The 18,810-nt window shown below is 33.5% G+C and overlaps 1 protein-coding gene across 4 annotated transcripts in view; it reads right to left on the reverse strand.

The window, feature by feature from the left end:
• ANTXR2 (anthrax toxin receptor 2) overlaps positions 1-18,810 on the reverse strand; it is a 156,697-nt gene that overhangs the window by 123,665 nt on the left and 14,222 nt on the right. For all 4 annotated transcript variants that reach the window (XM_011941738.1, XM_011941737.1, XM_011941736.1 and 1 more), the window contains exons 4-7: positions 15,359-15,440; positions 14,776-14,883; positions 14,564-14,632; positions 13,685-13,765 (exon numbers count right to left, since the gene is read on the reverse strand). In XM_011941738.1, coding sequence (XP_011797128.1) covers positions 13,685-13,765; positions 14,564-14,632; positions 14,776-14,883; positions 15,359-15,440 — 340 coding nt within the window. The remainder of the gene's footprint in view (positions 1-13,684; positions 13,766-14,563; positions 14,633-14,775; positions 14,884-15,358; positions 15,441-18,810) is intronic.

Genomic DNA, 18,810 nt, shown 5'->3' on the forward strand with positions numbered 1-18,810 from the left:
ATCTGTCTTTATTATGTTTCAATGGTAAAAGAAAATAGTTTCCACTAAACATAGCCTTAGTTGATGTTAGAGAGAGCTAACAACACCATAGACCAATAGGTCAAATTTAAAGATAAACCAAGTGCTTAATAAAACTAGGGTAGTTTATGTCATGCACACACTAAATGCTAAATTTCATCATTTGATATTTTGCGGGATATATGCCCATGCACAGACACATACACATACATATTGGCAAAGAACTTGATATCACCATGAAAAAGTATACTATCAAAGCATCTGTTCACTCAAAAAGTAATATTAGTATTAAGGAGTATTTACAAATAAAAAAAATACCTTATTACCTAATCCCTAGTTTTAAGTCCTCAAACATTAACATAGATGACAAAAAGTCAAATTTTCTTAATTAAGTACAAATATCAATAGTCCAAAATTCAAAAGAATTTCAAACATGATAATCGTTAACCATTCGTTGGACACTTATGTTCCAGCAACAATGCTAAGTACTTTTTATGAATTTTTTCAGTTAATCCTCATAAGTCTAATAAATAAATATTTTATCCATGTTTTATAGATGAGGAAACTGGGGCTTAGAAAGATTTTTTTAACTGCCCTAGAACAATTAGCTCTTAACTATGTTGTCCCCAGTTTTGACTGAGTCCAAATCCCATTCTTCTAGCCAGCACCTTCCACCACCCTCCAGGTTTGTGATGGATAATCTAACCATTACAAAATCTAACTCTTAACAAACTAATGAAATGTATTTGCCTGTTTTGCCTGGACTCCTGTAATGCTACCAAAAATAATCTAAAATCTGGCTTATTCCTTATCCTCAAAAGTATATCATTAAGCTTTCACTTTTATTTGTTGGGATTTTTTTTTCCTTTTTTCTCAAATTTTTTTAAATTTGTTTTTAAGTTCTGGGGTACATGTGCAGGTCAACATGTTACATAGGTCAACATGTGCCATGGTGGTTTGCTGTACCCATCAATCTGTCACCTAGGTATTAAGCCCAGCATGCATTCGCTATTTTTCCTAATACTCTCCCTCTCCCCACCCCACTCCCAACAGGCCCCAGTGTGTCTTGTTCCCCATCCTGTGTCCATGTGTTCTCATTGTTCAGCTCCCACTTATAAGTGAGAACGTGCAGTGTTTGGTTTTATGTTCCTGCATTAGTTTGCTGAGGATAATGGCTTCCACCTCTATCCATGTCCTTGCAAAGGACATGATCTCTTTCCTTTTTATGGCTGCAGCGTATTCCACAGTATATATGTACCACATTCTCTTAATCCAGTCTATCATTGATGGGCAATTGTGTTGATTCCACGCCTTTGCTATTGTGAATAGTGCTAACATAAGCATGCATCTTTATAATAGAAAGTATGTTTGTTTTTAAACTCCTAATGCCATTGACTTTGGATAAATTAAAATGTTTAATCATTCGATGAATTTGTAACTTATAGGATAGCCAAATACTTAGGACCCTCTCTCTTATTATTATGTTTCTTTCTTGTCTTACTGTATTAATGCTTTCTACCTCAAATTTGTTTTGCACAGATAAAAACACGTAGTTTTTACTTCTCAGCATCATTCAGAACCTAAAAGACAATAGAAGTCATACTAGAACAACAAGCTACCACAAGCCCTAACTGTGGTTTGGGAAGGCAACAAGCACTTAGAAAACTGCAAAACTCTGCTTATAAAAATTAAATTTGTTATTTGATATTAGAACACATTTTCTTCACTAACTATGTGAATGACATCTAGGTTTCATAGTTCTAAAAGTTTAGAATTCACCTGAATTGGGAATAGAAAAGACATTCAGAAATGTGAGGCCAAAGTTTGGGGGTGTTTTTCTTTCTTTCTCTATACTTTTTCTGGACATGGAGCAGACATTGGGTAAATTTTTCATATGGAATGTTAGCCCTTGGTCCTCTCCCCCTCATTGTCTCACCTAGGTTGTTAGACACACACAGTAACTTCTTTTCTAAATATGCTCTCTATATAGGTTTCCTTTATCTGCCAAAATACTCCATTTCAATGTACCTATTCTTATCCCATGAACTCATTCATACTTTATATTGAATGTGAATATGTGAATTAATATTATACACTCAAAATGATGTTTGTTAAGCTATGAAAAATTACTGTGCATGGAAATTCAGGCAGTCTAACAATTTTAAAGCAAGAAATATGAGCAGCATGAGGGAAAATCTTCTAAAATGGGATCCCAACATTGGAAAAACAGGTCTACCTATAAGACCAGTTTCTCTGTTGTTCCTTTCTTAGTTTCTTTCCCTCTTATATTTGTGAATCAGGGGGTATCTGAAACCTTTTTAACCTATGGTTGTTCTCATAGGGCACAGGTTAGGCAGAAGATAAAGGTATAAACTTCCAGGAGGAATCCGTTTAGGCAAAATAGCTATTGGTATACACAATACTATTTGTAAGACTTGTGCTTTTAGTCTGCTGAAAATATACAACAGAAAAGAGTTAACAAGCATGGGGGAGAGAGGGGAGTGAAGGGTGAAAAATTACTTAGTGGGTACAATGTATCTTATTCCATGTTAAAAGCTCTGACTTCAACCTGAAGCAAAATATTCATGTAACAAAATTACACTTGTACCCCCAAAATTTATACAAATACAAAATTTTTAAAAACATATTGAGTTCTAAATTCTGATATTTGGTATAAAAAGTCTGCATTCCAATCCATTGTGCCCGTGAATTAAATGCCTAAAGATAGTTTTAAATATTTAATCTCTGCAATAATAGTCACTATCCTTTCTCATTGAAACCTTCTCTCCTATTTAAGATGTATGTGTCTTGAATGCCTCCTTTAAAATGTATGGTAAAAAGTCTGTCATATATTAACATGAGAAACTCAAAACCCAAGTATTTTCCCTTTGCAGAGTTTTTGGGATAAAACTGCTGATGGAAGAATAACATTAACTCCTTATAAACTATAATGACATCTTCTGTTGCTTCTAACTGATCATATAAAATTTTGATGCATTATTTTTACAATTCACATAAGCAAAATACTCTCAATAGTTCAGTGAACACTGCTAACTAATTTCATGGCATTTTTCTGTTTGGCAAGGGAGAAGTGTAGGATAAGATAAAGTTGCTTATGTATCCCTCTGGGTTCATTTTCAGTTAGCAGCAAGTCCAGATCCAGCCTTAAGAGTCAGCTGTGACTGCCCTGCCTGCTGGCCTCCTTGAGATTATAGACGTTTGGCAGCAGATGAAAGTAGATTCTACTGTTGTCTCTTCTCTGAAGCCCAACTTGAATGAAGCATCAGAACAGTGTTTAAGCCTGGACACTCTAGGAATGTCCCAAATTAATTTGCATCAAGTCTGTATCTAGTGTAATACAGTCAGGTTGCATGGTTTCACCACAGGCCAAATCTCCTTTCTACGTGACAAGAAGCAGAAATTCACTCTAGACTCAGAATTGGCAAGGTTTGCTGGGGGTTGAGAACCAATGCTGAGTCAGAGGGACAAACACGCCAAGAATCCAACTGGTTACAAAGAATTTTCTTATCTTGCTTGTCTATATGGTTACAATCAAGTTTTTATAACTACTGAATAATAACTGATGGTAAAGACAAACTGCTAGTATTATCAAGGAAACATCTATCGCAAAACTAACCAGAAATCATCAGAAGGCATGAGTTTTGTGAGAACCTTGACTTAATTACTTCTTTCTTAGAGGATTCATGTGGAATCATACCTTGATTGAGATCCTGTAAGTTCCTGAATATGTTTACATCATAGACACATGCTATAATAACAAATGTAGGACATATAAGAAGTAATAAAAGCAATACCATGGCCTGAAAAACATACACAATGGATATAGCTATGGCCTTTTCTTCTGGTATTTAAATACAGGATTTGTGGAGAGTTGTTATTGGTGTCAATCGAAGATAATAACTTATCATGCAATAAATTAAGATGGGAAGATAAAATCAAAATATTATTTAGGACCTATGTTGTCTTTGAAGTTTATGTTGAATTTGAGAGAAAAATCTAGGAGCTAGACCTTAGGACTTGAAGATCAACCATCCAGCTTCACCAAAACAAAAACACTTCTGACAATTAACATAAGCCTAGACATATTTTAAAATCCATATTTTTTTTTTCTAATTTCTAAGTGGCAACAGGAAGGATACTATATCTGGAAAACAGAATGCAGCCCATTCCAGAAGAATGAAATAAAAACTTTTAAAATGAATAATACTACATATTCAAAATTCAATCTAATATAAAAAGTATATAGCACAATATCTTACGAATAGCAGCTGCTCAATGAATGTTTATTCTATTTAATTAAAAAGTAAATGCAAAACTTTTTAATAAGAAGCATGGCCATTATACTATAAGATAAAAACAGGGCATATAACACTAAGAATTATGCATGTAAAAAGATACAGAGCTTACTGAGAAGCTATTTGAATTAATCAAATCACATTTTCAGTTATGCAAAATGAAAAAATATTATTTGGATAAATTCAAATTTTGGCAATTAATAGTACCTATAAGGCATATCGGACCAGATGCAAAAATAATGAAAACAAAAACAACATGATAAGAAACAAACTTAAGATATGTGTTATCTTTTTTTTTTTAAGTCTTATTTTAGGTAGAATATATAAAATGAGAAAAAGGGTATTAAATCCCATTAACTAATTTCCTCTGTAATAACTTTTTTTAAGATCAACTCCAAATAGTAAGGCTTTTTCCTCCCCAAAATAGATTATTTCTTTATATATATATTCACATATGCTACCTAAACTTCTCCAAAATTTTTACAAATCTATTAAAACTTCTAAATATTCATCTCGGCAATGATTTTTTTGACACTGATTTTGGATCTGTAACATCATTGGCAACCGATCCTCACAGATAATTTACAAGTGTTCTAGGTGTGGCCTTAACAGACAGAAACTGCCAATTTCCATGACCCACAGCATGTCAGAAAATATTGCTAAGGGTAATAAAGTCTAAAAAAGCAATGTTTTATTTTTCTGACTCATTGAGCAGCTTTAAACACTACAGGATTCATCCCCAATACAAGAGATTTCAAGTTTAAATCAGGGAAAAATATATGAAAAGTATTAGTTTTAAAGTACCAACAAAATGAAACTTTTGTAATTAGACATCCAATTGCATAAAATAAGTAGCAAAAACAACTGGAAAGGTGTTTCTCATCCTTTTGTCTTGTTTCCTTTTTATCTTTTAATATTCAGATGTGTGATTTTTATTTTTTTCTATGGCTTTCAAACATCCCAGGCAAATATGGTTTTCTCTAAGAGGTAATGCTTCAACTAAGAGCAATTGCTATTTTATAATCACATGTTTTGGTTGAGTTCATTCCTTAAAAATGCTTAGAGCTTCAAAATATCAGTTGTTCAGTACAGCACACACCACTCTGACCAATCTAAATATGGATTATCTTCTGCCTTGCAAGTAAGCAAGTAATAAAAGCACACATGACAAATTTCTAAGCAAACTTTTACCCTAAGAGATCTGTGGAAGAAGGTAAATCATAATCATCGTCTTTTACTCTTCTGAGCTCCAAACAAAACAGATGGATAGTTCTGATTACACTGTCAATGAACATACTCCCATATAATAAATCTTTTTTAAAAATTTAGTTTCTTCCACATCTCACAATTCTAATATTTAAAATAAATCATATTAGTAGTCTTGTTCTCTCATTACAATATAGAAAAGAGTGCCAAAAGTGGATAGGTTGTGATTGGAAACAAGTTTATCTGCCTCTACTTTTTGGTTTTGTTGTTGTTGCTGTTGTCTTTGGTCACCACAAACTCAAAATAATCCATTAATGCTATAGCTTAGAACATAAATAAGCTTCCTATAAAAAATGCCTTGAGTTTATAAGATAAAATAATAATAAATGGACTATTTCAGAATTTAAAGAAATTGGTTCACGGCATAATTTTCACTCTGATGCAAACAATATTTTATATTAGCCCTATTTGTCCACTTTCTTGTTTTACTAAGACAAGAAGTATATCTGCCAAGCAGTCTAAGTCTATATTTATTGCATTTGATTTTTCAGAAATCCAGGATGGCAAATTAAATGTTCCCCTAAGCAACAATAATAGAAAAAAAAGTTTTATTAATTCTTCTATTAATTTTCCAAACACACATCCTAAAAATTGTAAGCTCTGAAAAGTCCAGGGGCCATATCCATTTTGGTAACACAAAACATAGAAAAGTGTCTTGAACACAGCCCAATACCCAACAAACGCTTCTGAATAAACTGAGAATTATTATATTTGGGGGAAATGAAGTACAATTGAGAAATTATACGTTTTCCCTCATTATAATGTACACCAAATGGTACATTTGGTCACAAATACTAACCATTTTCTCCCCTTTTTCAATTTCCTTCCACTCAATTGAATCTGCTTTTAAGAGCAGGTAAGCCTCTATAGGACGTCTCCTTTTATAGTCCAACAGGTTAATATTAAGAAATTAACATTTGGAATTTAGTTTTATCAGTGTAGCCAAATGTCATCAGTTTAGTTAATTTTCTCACAAACTATCACAAAGCTGTACTTATTTATTCAAAGTGGATTTGATTTTCTTAAACTACAATCCCAACCACATTTTTTTAAAAAAGGAAAGAATAAAATGATTGGGGAACATTTTCATGCAAATACAAATACAGCTTTGGACAGTAGAGGCCAAAATAAGATCAGTTAATAAAATGAATAATTTAAAGGAAACTTTCTATGTTTATTTTCAAGTGGGATTTAGAAGGAATGAGGTGTCTTCTTAGAATACATGTCAAAATATTTTAAATGTATTTGAATATAGCGAGCTGTCATCACTACTGATTTTTTTGTTCCTACCCTGGACACTTTTGCACCCCTACACTTCTATGAATAATGCCCCTTTCTATTTGGGAAACTGTTTTCCACTCCATGTGGTCCTAGTGAGGCTGTGAATCATACTACCTTCTTCTTCCTCTCTCCCTTGCCCCCAACAGAACTGGTACAGGAATGAGCTCATGACTCAACTGAATCTATTAGAGTTCTTATCTGGGACCCTATATGCTGATGCAGACACAACACCCCTCACTTTCCAATGTACTTGCTGAGGACCAGGTAAGCCTCCTGTTGCAATTACAGTTCACCACCATTCATCTAAACAAGGAATGAGGCAAACAGAAACATAGGCAAAACTTACTAAGAGAGAAGACCGTAACAACATGATTGATTCCCTGAATCCAGCTGTACCTAAGGTAATTTCCCTCTCTGGACCACCTAGTTACAGGCCAGTAACATTCTTTTTTTCTTTTCCTTAAACTAGTATTAACTGAGTTCTTGTCATGGGAAATCAAAAGAGTCTTAATACAGTGAAACACAAATATGAGGATGAAATCAAATTTATATGAAATCAGAGGTTAGTTATCTAATGTTCAAATATACCATAACTACATTAGAAAAATATAAAAACCTTTTTAAGAACTTGCATAGATTTTTATTCATTCATTTTATTTATTTATCTAATGCATATGGAATCAGAGGTTAATTTTTAATGCTCCAATATACCATAACCATATTATAAAAATATAAGAATATTTTTTAAAACTTGCATAGATTGTATTTATTTATAATTCAGAAATATGAATTAAGCTATGAATTAAGCAATGACTACTTACCCAACACTATATTAAGCAATAGGTGAAAAAAAAACAAAAAACAAAAAAAAGAAAAAACAGGAGTTGGGGCAATACCGTTTCAACCTTCATACAATTAATGTGAAAGTTATTATAATGAAACACCTCATCTACATTCAGCACTAATGATCCTTGGACAAGGAGAAGCCTAGAATAATCTGATATACAGTTATTCTTACATTATGGCCAGTCCTTTTTAACAGGAGTCCTGAAAATTGTTTTCCAGTTTTGAGTAAGGCCTACCAGTTTTGTTTTTCCTATGAATGTATCTTTATAGTTGCTCAGACTTTGGGTTTTTCATCAAACCATGATTTTACAAATAGAAGTTTTCACAACTAAGTGGTCAACATTCATAGCAGGGTGTGCTAAAGTCACTTAAGCTAAGGTATTATCAGCATGTTTATTAGGTACTCTCTTCTAGGAAAATGATTTGCCTTAAGAGAAAATGTGTTTGCAATATCTTCTCATTCCATTAAAATATAGTGTTAGACACTTTTCTTTTTAGATATTTTTCTAAGAACAAACAACAGAAATTACTGAGAGAAAAATTTCACTCCAAAAGTGAAATGAAGCTTATATGTCCAGCACTATGAATGAAGCTACTTTTTGAAATTTCACTTTTCCCTTTAGAAACTATCTAATTGAGTTTTATTTAAATGTCCTAAATGTATGGATGATCATTCCCTTCCTATTTATGCTTGTATACTTTCCCATTAAAAGCTTAGAAACTCTGGCATTAACTACCATCACCTAAGATGAAGTGTTCTCAATTCTTCTGGACCAAGGTTATTTATAAAACATGCTTCACAACTGATTTATCTCTTTCTGCTTAATATTTTCTGAGGTATTCTTACCAAAAAAAAAATGTGGGAATAATTCCAAATAGTCAAACATCCCACGGTCCTGTTTTTACAAAAGGGGAGGAAAGGCACAGAAAATTTTGATTTTTATTCTTTCCATGTTATTCACCAATCTGTGGTTTTCTTTTACTTCTAATGTTTTCTTCCACATTCTGCATTATGAAACATTGAACTAGAACCTACAGGGTACTCACAACTCAGTCTGACCTTTACTAGCTCAAATAAAATTTCATTTTCAAATATAAACCATGCAATCACCTTTCCAAGAACACAAAAATAATTTAATATTCCAAGTTTTTAAAGATAATCTGAAGTGAAAAGTGGAAAATAGAATATATATGTGCTTGTGTCTGTGGACAATGGGAGGGGAGAAGGAAAAAGAGGAAGCAAAATGACTCAGTCCCAAGGTTTTCTAACCTTTCTATTCCACCTGGCCTCTAACTCCCTAAAGGATATCCCCCACTGGGCTTTTGTTTTCAAGCTCAAATCAACTTCTCCCTCTGCCCCATGCCTTCTTCCATTTTGTACAATAACCTGATTGCCCCTGTGTAAAAACAGTCTTCACTCTAACTATTCTCAGTCATTCATCTTAGTCAGGGACAGAATGCCCAAGTTACTTTTGACTCCTCTCTCTCTCTCGAACCCTATAGCAAGTGAGCTCTCAAGTCCTACTAATATTTTAATGCTTCCCAGATTTAACGTTTTACTTCCAGTTTCACTGCCCATACTAATAGTAACAACTAACATTTGACAGCTAACATTTGTCATGTCCCTCGGAGCCCAGCTCAACAACAGTCAAAGATTTTATACCTGGAGGTTTAGCCCCACCCCGTTCCTGACATGATTCTTGCCAGAATAAAGAGGTTATTAGGTGCTTCCCTCATGATCCTTGACCTAGTTTCATTGCAAAAGACAGGATCCCAGTGCCAAGAATAATCCCTAAGGAACTATGATGATCCATTGTTTCTTTCAAGACTACTGAGTTTCCTCTCTGAATTTCTAATTAGTACTATAAGTCCCACCGCAGGAATTGTGTCTCTCCTCTGAATGTGGGGTCCAGAAATTCTACATAGCTTTTGTCGTGGGAATACTGAATTTTGTTTCCAAGTTGTTGGCTAGGTCCTGATCCTAAGGCTTGAGGATTTAGTACCAGAGCACATCCACATGCTTGACTTTGTGTGCTACACTATCTAAAAATCCTTGCTGTCATGACTCACATGCTAAATTTGATCCTCTTACATGTCAGTGCCATGTCCTTTCGTACCTAAGACTTTGTTCAAGTAGACTAGGGGTCAGCTCTCTCAGTGGACTGCTCTAAAGAAGGATCAGGAGCCCCATCACTAGCCCCAGGTTAGTTTCCTACCATGCCTAGCTTTCTACCAAATGTTTTAAAGCCAAGCCCTTCTGACTTAGGTCATTCTCAATTGTTACCTCATTTAATTTAAAAAACAAAACAATGAAATGGAAATCACTATTCCCATTTGACTGAGGGTTTTAAAACTCAGAGAAATTACATTACAGGACATACCCCAGGTTACTTGACGAGACAGAGTTGGAATTCACACCCAGGTTTTCCTATTCCCAACTTCATTTTGTCTCCACTATGTTGGGCTTCCTTTCACTGTGTCTCACAAGGATAATGGCAAAAGACTTATAACACATCATCATCTTCCAGATCATCTTGTACATTATTATAAGAGTACTCTTCCTAAACCTGCATGGCCATTATATAAATCCCATGCTCTAAATTAATCTTCCATAATTTCCTACTTATTTATGAAATAAGAGCCTATTCTCAAAACAAGTATGTGAAAGTCTCCATAATCTGGATCCAGGAGACCTGTCAATGTTTGTCCCCCATACCCTCTATGATCCTAGTTGAACCACACTCCAGCCTACACCTCAGCTACTCAGCCCAGATAGTTCTTGAAGTTCTGTGCTCTTTGTTTCTGATTAAGTCTATCCCAATTGTCGGAATCAAGTTCAAATTTCACAATGAAAGGCCTCCCATAACTTTGTATAACTAAACCTATCCTGTCTTTATGTCACCTTACACTACAGTCACATTGGCATTCAACACCAATTGCGTTTTAAGATTATTTTTTATCCCCTAGGGTGACGCTCTGAAATTTTCCTCCTCTAAATGTCCACAACACTTTGTAAATCTTTCAGGGGACTGCCACACTCCAAACCTCAAATAATCATTAATTTCAAGCCCCTTTAGAGAGAATATGTCTAATTTAAGTTTACATCCCTTCTTCTAACCTTAGCAAAATGCCTTAAGAATAGTAAGGGCTCAGTAAATAAACTAATGAAAGAATGAGCTCATTGAAGAAAAAAAGGAGAAAAAGAAGAAATGTTTTCTTCCAGCATATACTTGAGATATTGAATTATAAACCTTCATATGCAACTAGCTAAGATGGGAAATTACATCAATATTCCCCCAAAATGTTACATACCATGTTTGCCTGAATAGAAATCTAACAATACTAAAACAATGCATTTTCCCCAAAATTAAAATAGAATGTTTAAAATGATTTTCTGAATCAAATACATGTTAGAGGAGGCATTAAAATTTTAACATGCAGGATATTCATAACAAAGGCCTTTTTCAGTCCCTTGATTTTTGAGTTGTAAAAGACAGAACTACTACAGTGTTTCTTCTTCATTTTTAACCACAATGAAGAAAGGCTCCAAAATAAAACTTCCTTAATCTTTGCTATTAAGAAATTAATTCTAGACAAATGATGTCTTAACAATATATGATATCTTACACATTAAGGAGACCAGACCATCTTGGTCATTGGATTTTAGAGGGGAGAGAGAACAAACAAAACAATAAAAACCATGCTGTAGATTTTTTTCAAGGATTAACTTCAAACAAGTTAATGCACTGACAATGAGACTGGATGTATTTTAAAAACAACTAGCTAGAAAAAAATTATTTTTTATTTCTTCTATTGACTTAGCTTTACATAAATACATTCCACAGTGTAATTTCGCCCATTAGCTTGATAAATCATAAAGAACAGAGTATAGTCTCTTCTATCTCTCCTAACCCTGTGATAGAAACACTATATTGGTTTTAAAGATCAAATATGTATATTTTAAAAATCAGATGGTACTGTGCAATTATAAAGTACAATTCAAATTTAAGGCAAAATTATAGTTTTTGTATACTATGAGGGATGGAGCAATCTTTGCCCTTGAAGATACATGAAAGCTTACATTGCCTTTAATTTCTACAAAGTGGGCAAAAATCTCAAACTATCATCACATTGATAAAAATCTCAACCATTAATGAAACCAGGTTTGGCTGTAATGGCTCCTTCTTTCTACCTGCCAACTCTGCCAGATACTACAGGGTTTCCCCAAAAGGTGACTTTTCTAAGAATAATTTACTCTTTCCTTTGTGAGCACATAGCTGAAATTTAACTGTATCGACATGAAAACTATACCCATGTTTTCCCTCCAAACAACACTCAAGAGATTTTCTTGGCAAATTGTGGCTAAAATAATGCAAACTTTCCTAATTTCGTGCAAAATCTTTCTACATAACTGAAGCTAAAGTCCATCAAGAACTTTAGGCAAAATGGCCATACTTAGAAATGACATTCTAAAGGTTCCCTAATAAATATAGAAGAATTAAGTGTATCAAACAAACATAATAAAACAATGATACGATGTCTTTTGGAACTCAGCTACTAATTCCTTGAAGGGGAAATCTATAGTTATTACCCATAAAGATAGAGTTTTGGAAACCTAATCCATCATCTGGGTAATTCTGAGCTAAACCTTTTACATATAAAAAAAAAAAATTCCAAAGGAATAGCCCAGAGAGATCCTTTCTCCTTCCCAGTATAATTACAAAAATCATAACAAATCCCAGAGCAAAATAAAATTCTATTTAAAATACAATCAACTGATTTGTTTATTTAGAGGGTGAAATTATCCTCCTTTTTACTTTGTCAGTACTGTATCCTGTATTTTAAAACTTAAATCACAGTTGTATCAGTTTTACTTATCCTGAATTCAGCTATAAAATTATTTACTATTTTTTACACTGCAATTTTTCACTAAAACCTAAACACAACAATATATGTAAACTACAAAAATAACTGAATCTCTGTTCCATTCTGCACTTACATTTGGTTTGTCCACTAGACGTACGGATATGTGATGGAACCAAATTATGTTTTCTCTGAAAAGCTCCATTAATTTTTTTAAAAGCCTACATGCTACTAAAAACAAATTCAATAAATCTTACTTTGTGTTTCTAAAAAACATGATCTCTAAAGAGAAATTTAAAATCCCAGAACCAAATGTTAGAAGAAACTGATATTTTTCCCCTAAAGATTTTTTTTTAATGCTTTGGCTTGGAGAATATATATTATTCACTTCCATTTTAGGATGGTGTTTACCAAAATATCATAAATACTTAATAGCAACTGTTCCTAGTGCTTGTAGCAAAAGGCAGTAAAATGAAACATAAACCTCAGCTATGAAAGCCCAGGAGTTTTGCTTTGCATTTCATCACTCTCCTTCCCCAAACCCTGTTTAGGATAGCCCAGATTCTAATGATCACCAGAGACAGCACAACTGAATTCCAAACAGAAATATTATGTGCTCTAGTGAAACTATTAATCATTTAAATGGAAAGAACAACAAATGCAGTCAAATAGCCACTAGTTCAAGTTGCCTGACTGATATAGTTAACAGATACTATATTTGGGGAAGGGAGTTATCACACATTTCATTCCAAATTTTTATTTTAAATTTCTCCTATAAAACCTATGAAACTTTCAAGATATTAAGGCAGTTAACTCCATAATCAAAGTGTGAAAGTGTCTGAAACTTAAAATCTTAAACTTGAAACCACAAATGCAGTCTCACAGAGCCCAACATGCAAGAATTAATACCAAATGTCAGTTACAAACAAAATTCAGATCTTTAGAATTACACTGTTTGCAATACTAAACAAATCTCTTTCTTAACCTCTTTCCTCTAGATAATGACCACCTGCACTGGATATTAAGATTACTTCTTATAGTTTAAAAAAATATACAAAATTATGAGCCCTTCCTGCTCCCAGGGAAATACTCACAGAATTAATTATTCCTTTAAGAGCCTGAAATCCACCTTTGACAGGGAAAACTTGCTCCTTGGAATCAGCAATTCTCTCAAGCTTTAGAAAGAAGAGGAAGACTTGATTAAGGAATGGTTGATACATACAACAATTTATAAGCCTTATTACATTTCAGTTATGTTCATCTGAAAAATTACTCCACAGGATTAATTTACCAGTGTGATCTGTGTTCAAGGCCAGGAATCGAAGGCGATGATACTAGTGTTACTCTAAATATATTACCACAAAATGAATTGAGATCAGTCAGACTACCTTTAAGTTGACCCCAAGTGCAATTTCACAACAGTACAGAACTCTAATAGCTGTCAACAGCATAAGACTCAGGAGTCTAAGCCATGCTCATGAAAAAATTTAAATGTAAAATAACTTCGTGAGTGAAACATTTTCAAATATATAAACCCTCAAATCTCATGAAAAAAATGGTTTTGTAAGAAACATGATCAGACTTCCATTAGATGGACTTCTGAAATTCCTGCATACCTGAGAGTCAAATTTTAAATAAAATAGAAATTCTAACATTAGAATGACTATATATTATATATATAATAACATTTCATCAGTTGAGTTAAAAAGAAATATGTGTATCATTTCAAGCCAAATGTTTATATTAGTTTACCAAACCAAACAATTGAGAGATTTAAAGTTTCATTTTCAGTAACAAAACCTATTAAAATTCTTACATTATTAAGGTAGAACTCAAAACCTACAGCCACTTCTACAAAAAAATCTTTAACAATCGACCAGTGTCACAACGTCATCAGTGAAAAGAATTTGTTAAACTATCCTTAAGACAATTATGTGGTTTAGATTAAAGTTTGCAGATCTCTTGTAACTCACCTGAGCTTGTTCAAAATCAAGGACACCAACACAATAAACACTAGCCCCAAGTGACCTGGATATCTTTGCCTATGGAGATCGAGGAAGGAAAGAGAGAGAAAAAAAGAGAGGGGAGAGGGAGAAAGTGAATTATTCAAATATCAAGCTATACATTCTGAGACACACAGCAATGTACAGCGGGGTGTAGAGAACAGTCTCAGTTCAATACTCACCTCTTTCTCTGCATATGATGGCACCAGACCGTCCAACTTGCCATCTGTCAGAGCAATTATGATACTGGAGGTTTTCAAGCCTCCTGCTTTCTGAATTTGTTCATTCGCCTGAAAATGAAGAATAATTATCCAACTCACAATTTAATTTTAACTTTTAACCAGCATGTTCCATCAAGCTGAATTTGTAAGTCTGACAAAATCAAAATATTACTGGCTAGCTTTTAAAACAGGGTAATTTGTGTTAACTATTTTATTTGAAATATGCATATATTCACATTACAGAGTAGTTACTATTGGGTGTTTAAATTATATAGATTTTTAACTGTGACTGCTTAATCTTAATATAACCACAAGGGCACAAGGGAAATGGAAACTTCCTTAAAAGGCAAAATGCCATCTTAATTTTTCTCATCACCAGAGTAAATAATTTTTTCTACTTGTCTCATCTCTAGAACAACTAAAAGCACTTTAAAAACTTTAAGATAAATATGTAATGAGGTTATTAAGCTTTGCTAGAGGGTTATATTTCACCACAGAATAAGAAAGCATTCTCTCCCATACTTACAAATGTAAAAGAACTTACTAGCTTTAGTCCTTCATGGATATATGTCTCTCCTACTGGACTAACACGTTTTAAATCCTCCAAGCCTTTACTGATTTTGCCTCTGAAAGTAATATTAAACAAAAGAAAAAATGAGCAAAGAGCAAAGATAACAATAAACACTTCTTGGAAAACATGGCAGTATTGTTAACTAAGCTTTCTTCAGTAGGAAGCAGAGGAAAGAACATGGGCTTTGAAGGCAGATAACTTCCTATAATTTTTGTCATTTTTGTAAGTATTTAATAACTTCTGTATATTATCTACCAAAAATAGGCACTGATGTGCTAACAATGTCTTGAAAAAGCTTAGTGTATTCTAGGCCTTCTGAGCTGAGATCAGGTATCTTCAATCACTCTTGTTTTCCTAAAAGAAGTAAAACACACCTTCCCTCATCCACAAAAATACAAGAATTGAGTAGCTCAGCTTCAATGACAAAGCATTTCTGAAACACTCACTCCATCTCCCTAAAAGTGGGAAATTTTCCTTGTTATCTGCTAATTGCTAAAGCACATTATTTAGCCCTTACTTACAGAAATTAACATTTTTTTCTTACTGTCTCCCAGAGTGGCAGGTCTCATGATTTATCTGCTTTTGTGATACCTTCTCACCCACTCAGACACCTGCACATTCCCTTGAACACAGTAGGTACTTAATACATATTTCATGAATGAATGAAAAAATAAGTTGATGGACAGATAGATGGATGAACGCATGGAAAGATGGATGCATTAGAAGGTAATGAATTCTTGGAAGAGACACTATGAATGAAAACAATCCAAAACTATAGGATAATTTCTTTCATGAATGAAAGTATTGGAATAGACACTATGAATGAAAACAACTAAAAACTATAGAATAATTTCTTTCATCATGACTAATTCACTATGCCAACTGAGTTTGTCCAAGTGGGGTATGACTACAATATTATTAAGAGCTATTTTATGTGTATGAGTTAAGGGAAGACCCAATTTTTAGAGTTTTTAAAATACAGATTTGAAACCTCCTCGAAAATAAATAAAACCACTTATCTTAAGAGATAAGTAAAATAATGTGGCAAAATTATCCAAACTAAATTCAAAACTTGTTTTATAATAAATTTAAAAGATCAGAAAAGATCTTAAGATATTGTTTTAAGACTTTTTCAATATAAGCAAAAAAAAAAAAAAAATGCCTTTTTAAACTGGTGAGAATGGATACTACACTTGATCTTAGCCAAAAGGCTGAGAAGTGATAAGAAGTGCATTTTAAAATTCTTGAAATGATAAACTGAATTATAAAATTTTAAATAACACATGAAGGGTACTCACTCTTACTGAGGATGATAGATGAAGGAGATTAAGTATAAGAAGTATCATCTTAACCTCAAGGAACTTACTAGGGCCATACACAACATTTTATATGTATAGGTATATGTGTGTATACGTTTATATTACATGCTGTTACAAAATGTCGAAAAAAATTCAAAACATTTTGTCATGTGGCAATATTGTGTTTCAAATAATTGAAATAAATAATCCATTCACCAGAGTCTTATACATGTTTTAAAAGTAACTTCTTGATTGTATTTTTATATCACAATAAAAAATATCACCAGGCAAGTTTTCCATGTCATAAAGTTTCCAGGAAACAGAAGACAATGTTCAAGGTATGACCCTAATCCTTCTCTTTCCTGGTTCACTCATCTCTATTAACTCTTATTAATTGTCTTTTTAAATACTTGGTTTAAAGTCCACCTATTCTGAACCTTTCTTTAAGTTCATGACACTCTTTTTTCTGAGTCACCCCAAGCTTTCTAGTCATACTCATATTCATGTTTTACCACGATAAAAAAGTTCTCTCCTAAAAACATTCAACTTTCTAATAATTTAACTAATTTAACTTAATTTAAATATTCACTTTTCAACTACGCTGAAAGTTTACCTTAGGCTATTACCATGTCTTTTATTTATGATGTATTCCCCTGCTCTGTACTTATTATAATGCCATTTGCAAAGTAAGTGTTCAATAAATTTTTCAATATACCATAAAACAATTATAATTCCAAGGATGATAGCATAAGTTATGTAATTCATAAGCTTGTTTTATCTAAAATATTTATGTTTGATAGCTACAGAAACAACTTGAAATTGATTCTGTCTGAATGCAGATAAAAGTCAAATATTTGGTGCTTCTCAGAAATGAGTGGCAGTGTGTCCTCAAGCATTAATGTTTGCTGCCAAAAAGTGAAATGCAAGTTTACACAAACAGATTTTGCATAAGACAGACTTCTCCATTCAGTTCAAATCAGCTCACAATTGCTGCTGAGGCCCAGACAACACCAGCACAAGACTTTAAGCTGAAGGAACTTGCCAAACGTGGATTCAAGCTTTTTTTTGGTACAGGCAGGTATCTGCTAGCTTATTACACTGGAAGAGAGAGAGCACTTTGTGGTTTTTCCATCCATACCTATATCTGCACCATAAGATTCCAAGCTCCACTTAATCCCATCATTACTTTTGCAGCCAGCTGCATGATCCTAAGAGGAAAGTGCCCCTTTTCCATAGCCAAGAAAAACACATGTGAGTCCTGGCCTTGTACTCCCTTCAGGGTAACTACCTGAAGTCTGTCAGCCTCTTATCAATCAACAAGGTGTCACTTTAGAGGGAACAAAGGCCAAAACAATATAGGGAAGACAGATTTCAGACCCTCGAAGAATCCCAAGCAACTGAAAATAAATATTAAGTTTTTCAACTGGTAAACAGTTAACGGGCAAGAAGCAAAATACTGTGGTAGGTTAAAAACAGAAATCATTCATCCTCACTGTAATGTCAAAAAAAAAAAGCCTATAAATGAAAGCAAGGGAGAAAATGACTAAAATGTTAAGAAGAAGAAGAAAGGTTATGTTATAAAGATAAGTTCAACTCCTCGAATACAACATCTTAGAAGATCAGCTTCACTGAGTTTGGCTTTAAAGTTACGTCTTCAACTACACGGAAAAGCAATATTGAAACTACTTTGTATTTGTTGTGAAGCAGTTGTCAAGGATGTTGCTGTCATGACACGCATCATTCCCTATAACGTCTCAAAGCAGAAATTTCTTTGTCACCCCTAAGTAGTTGCTATGTACTTCCTCTTTTCTGCACTTGACAACCATGCAAACTTATTTCTTGTGCTGACTACTGGGGAAGCCCACAGTAAATTTTTTACTCATTCACACAGTTCTGTTAAGTTCCTGTGGTTATCATAGTGTTTCATCCCCTTTTCCAAAATCTTAGCACTCTTCTTTGTATATTTTATTAATTTTCTGCAACACTATTAATTTCTATGCAGCCTCAAATACTTTTTTTGAAAGAGACAGGAATTGAACAAACAAAATGTTATATTAAAGCCCTGGGTTTTTTTTAATTGAGAATCGGGGCACCAAATTCCATTATCAACTGGAGGGGAAAAGAGGA

This window comes from Colobus angolensis, unplaced genomic scaffold, assembly GCF_000951035.1.
Source record: "Colobus angolensis palliatus isolate OR3802 unplaced genomic scaffold, Cang.pa_1.0 Scaffold200, whole genome shotgun sequence".
NCBI classification, from domain to species: Eukaryota; Metazoa; Chordata; class Mammalia; order Primates; family Cercopithecidae; genus Colobus; species Colobus angolensis.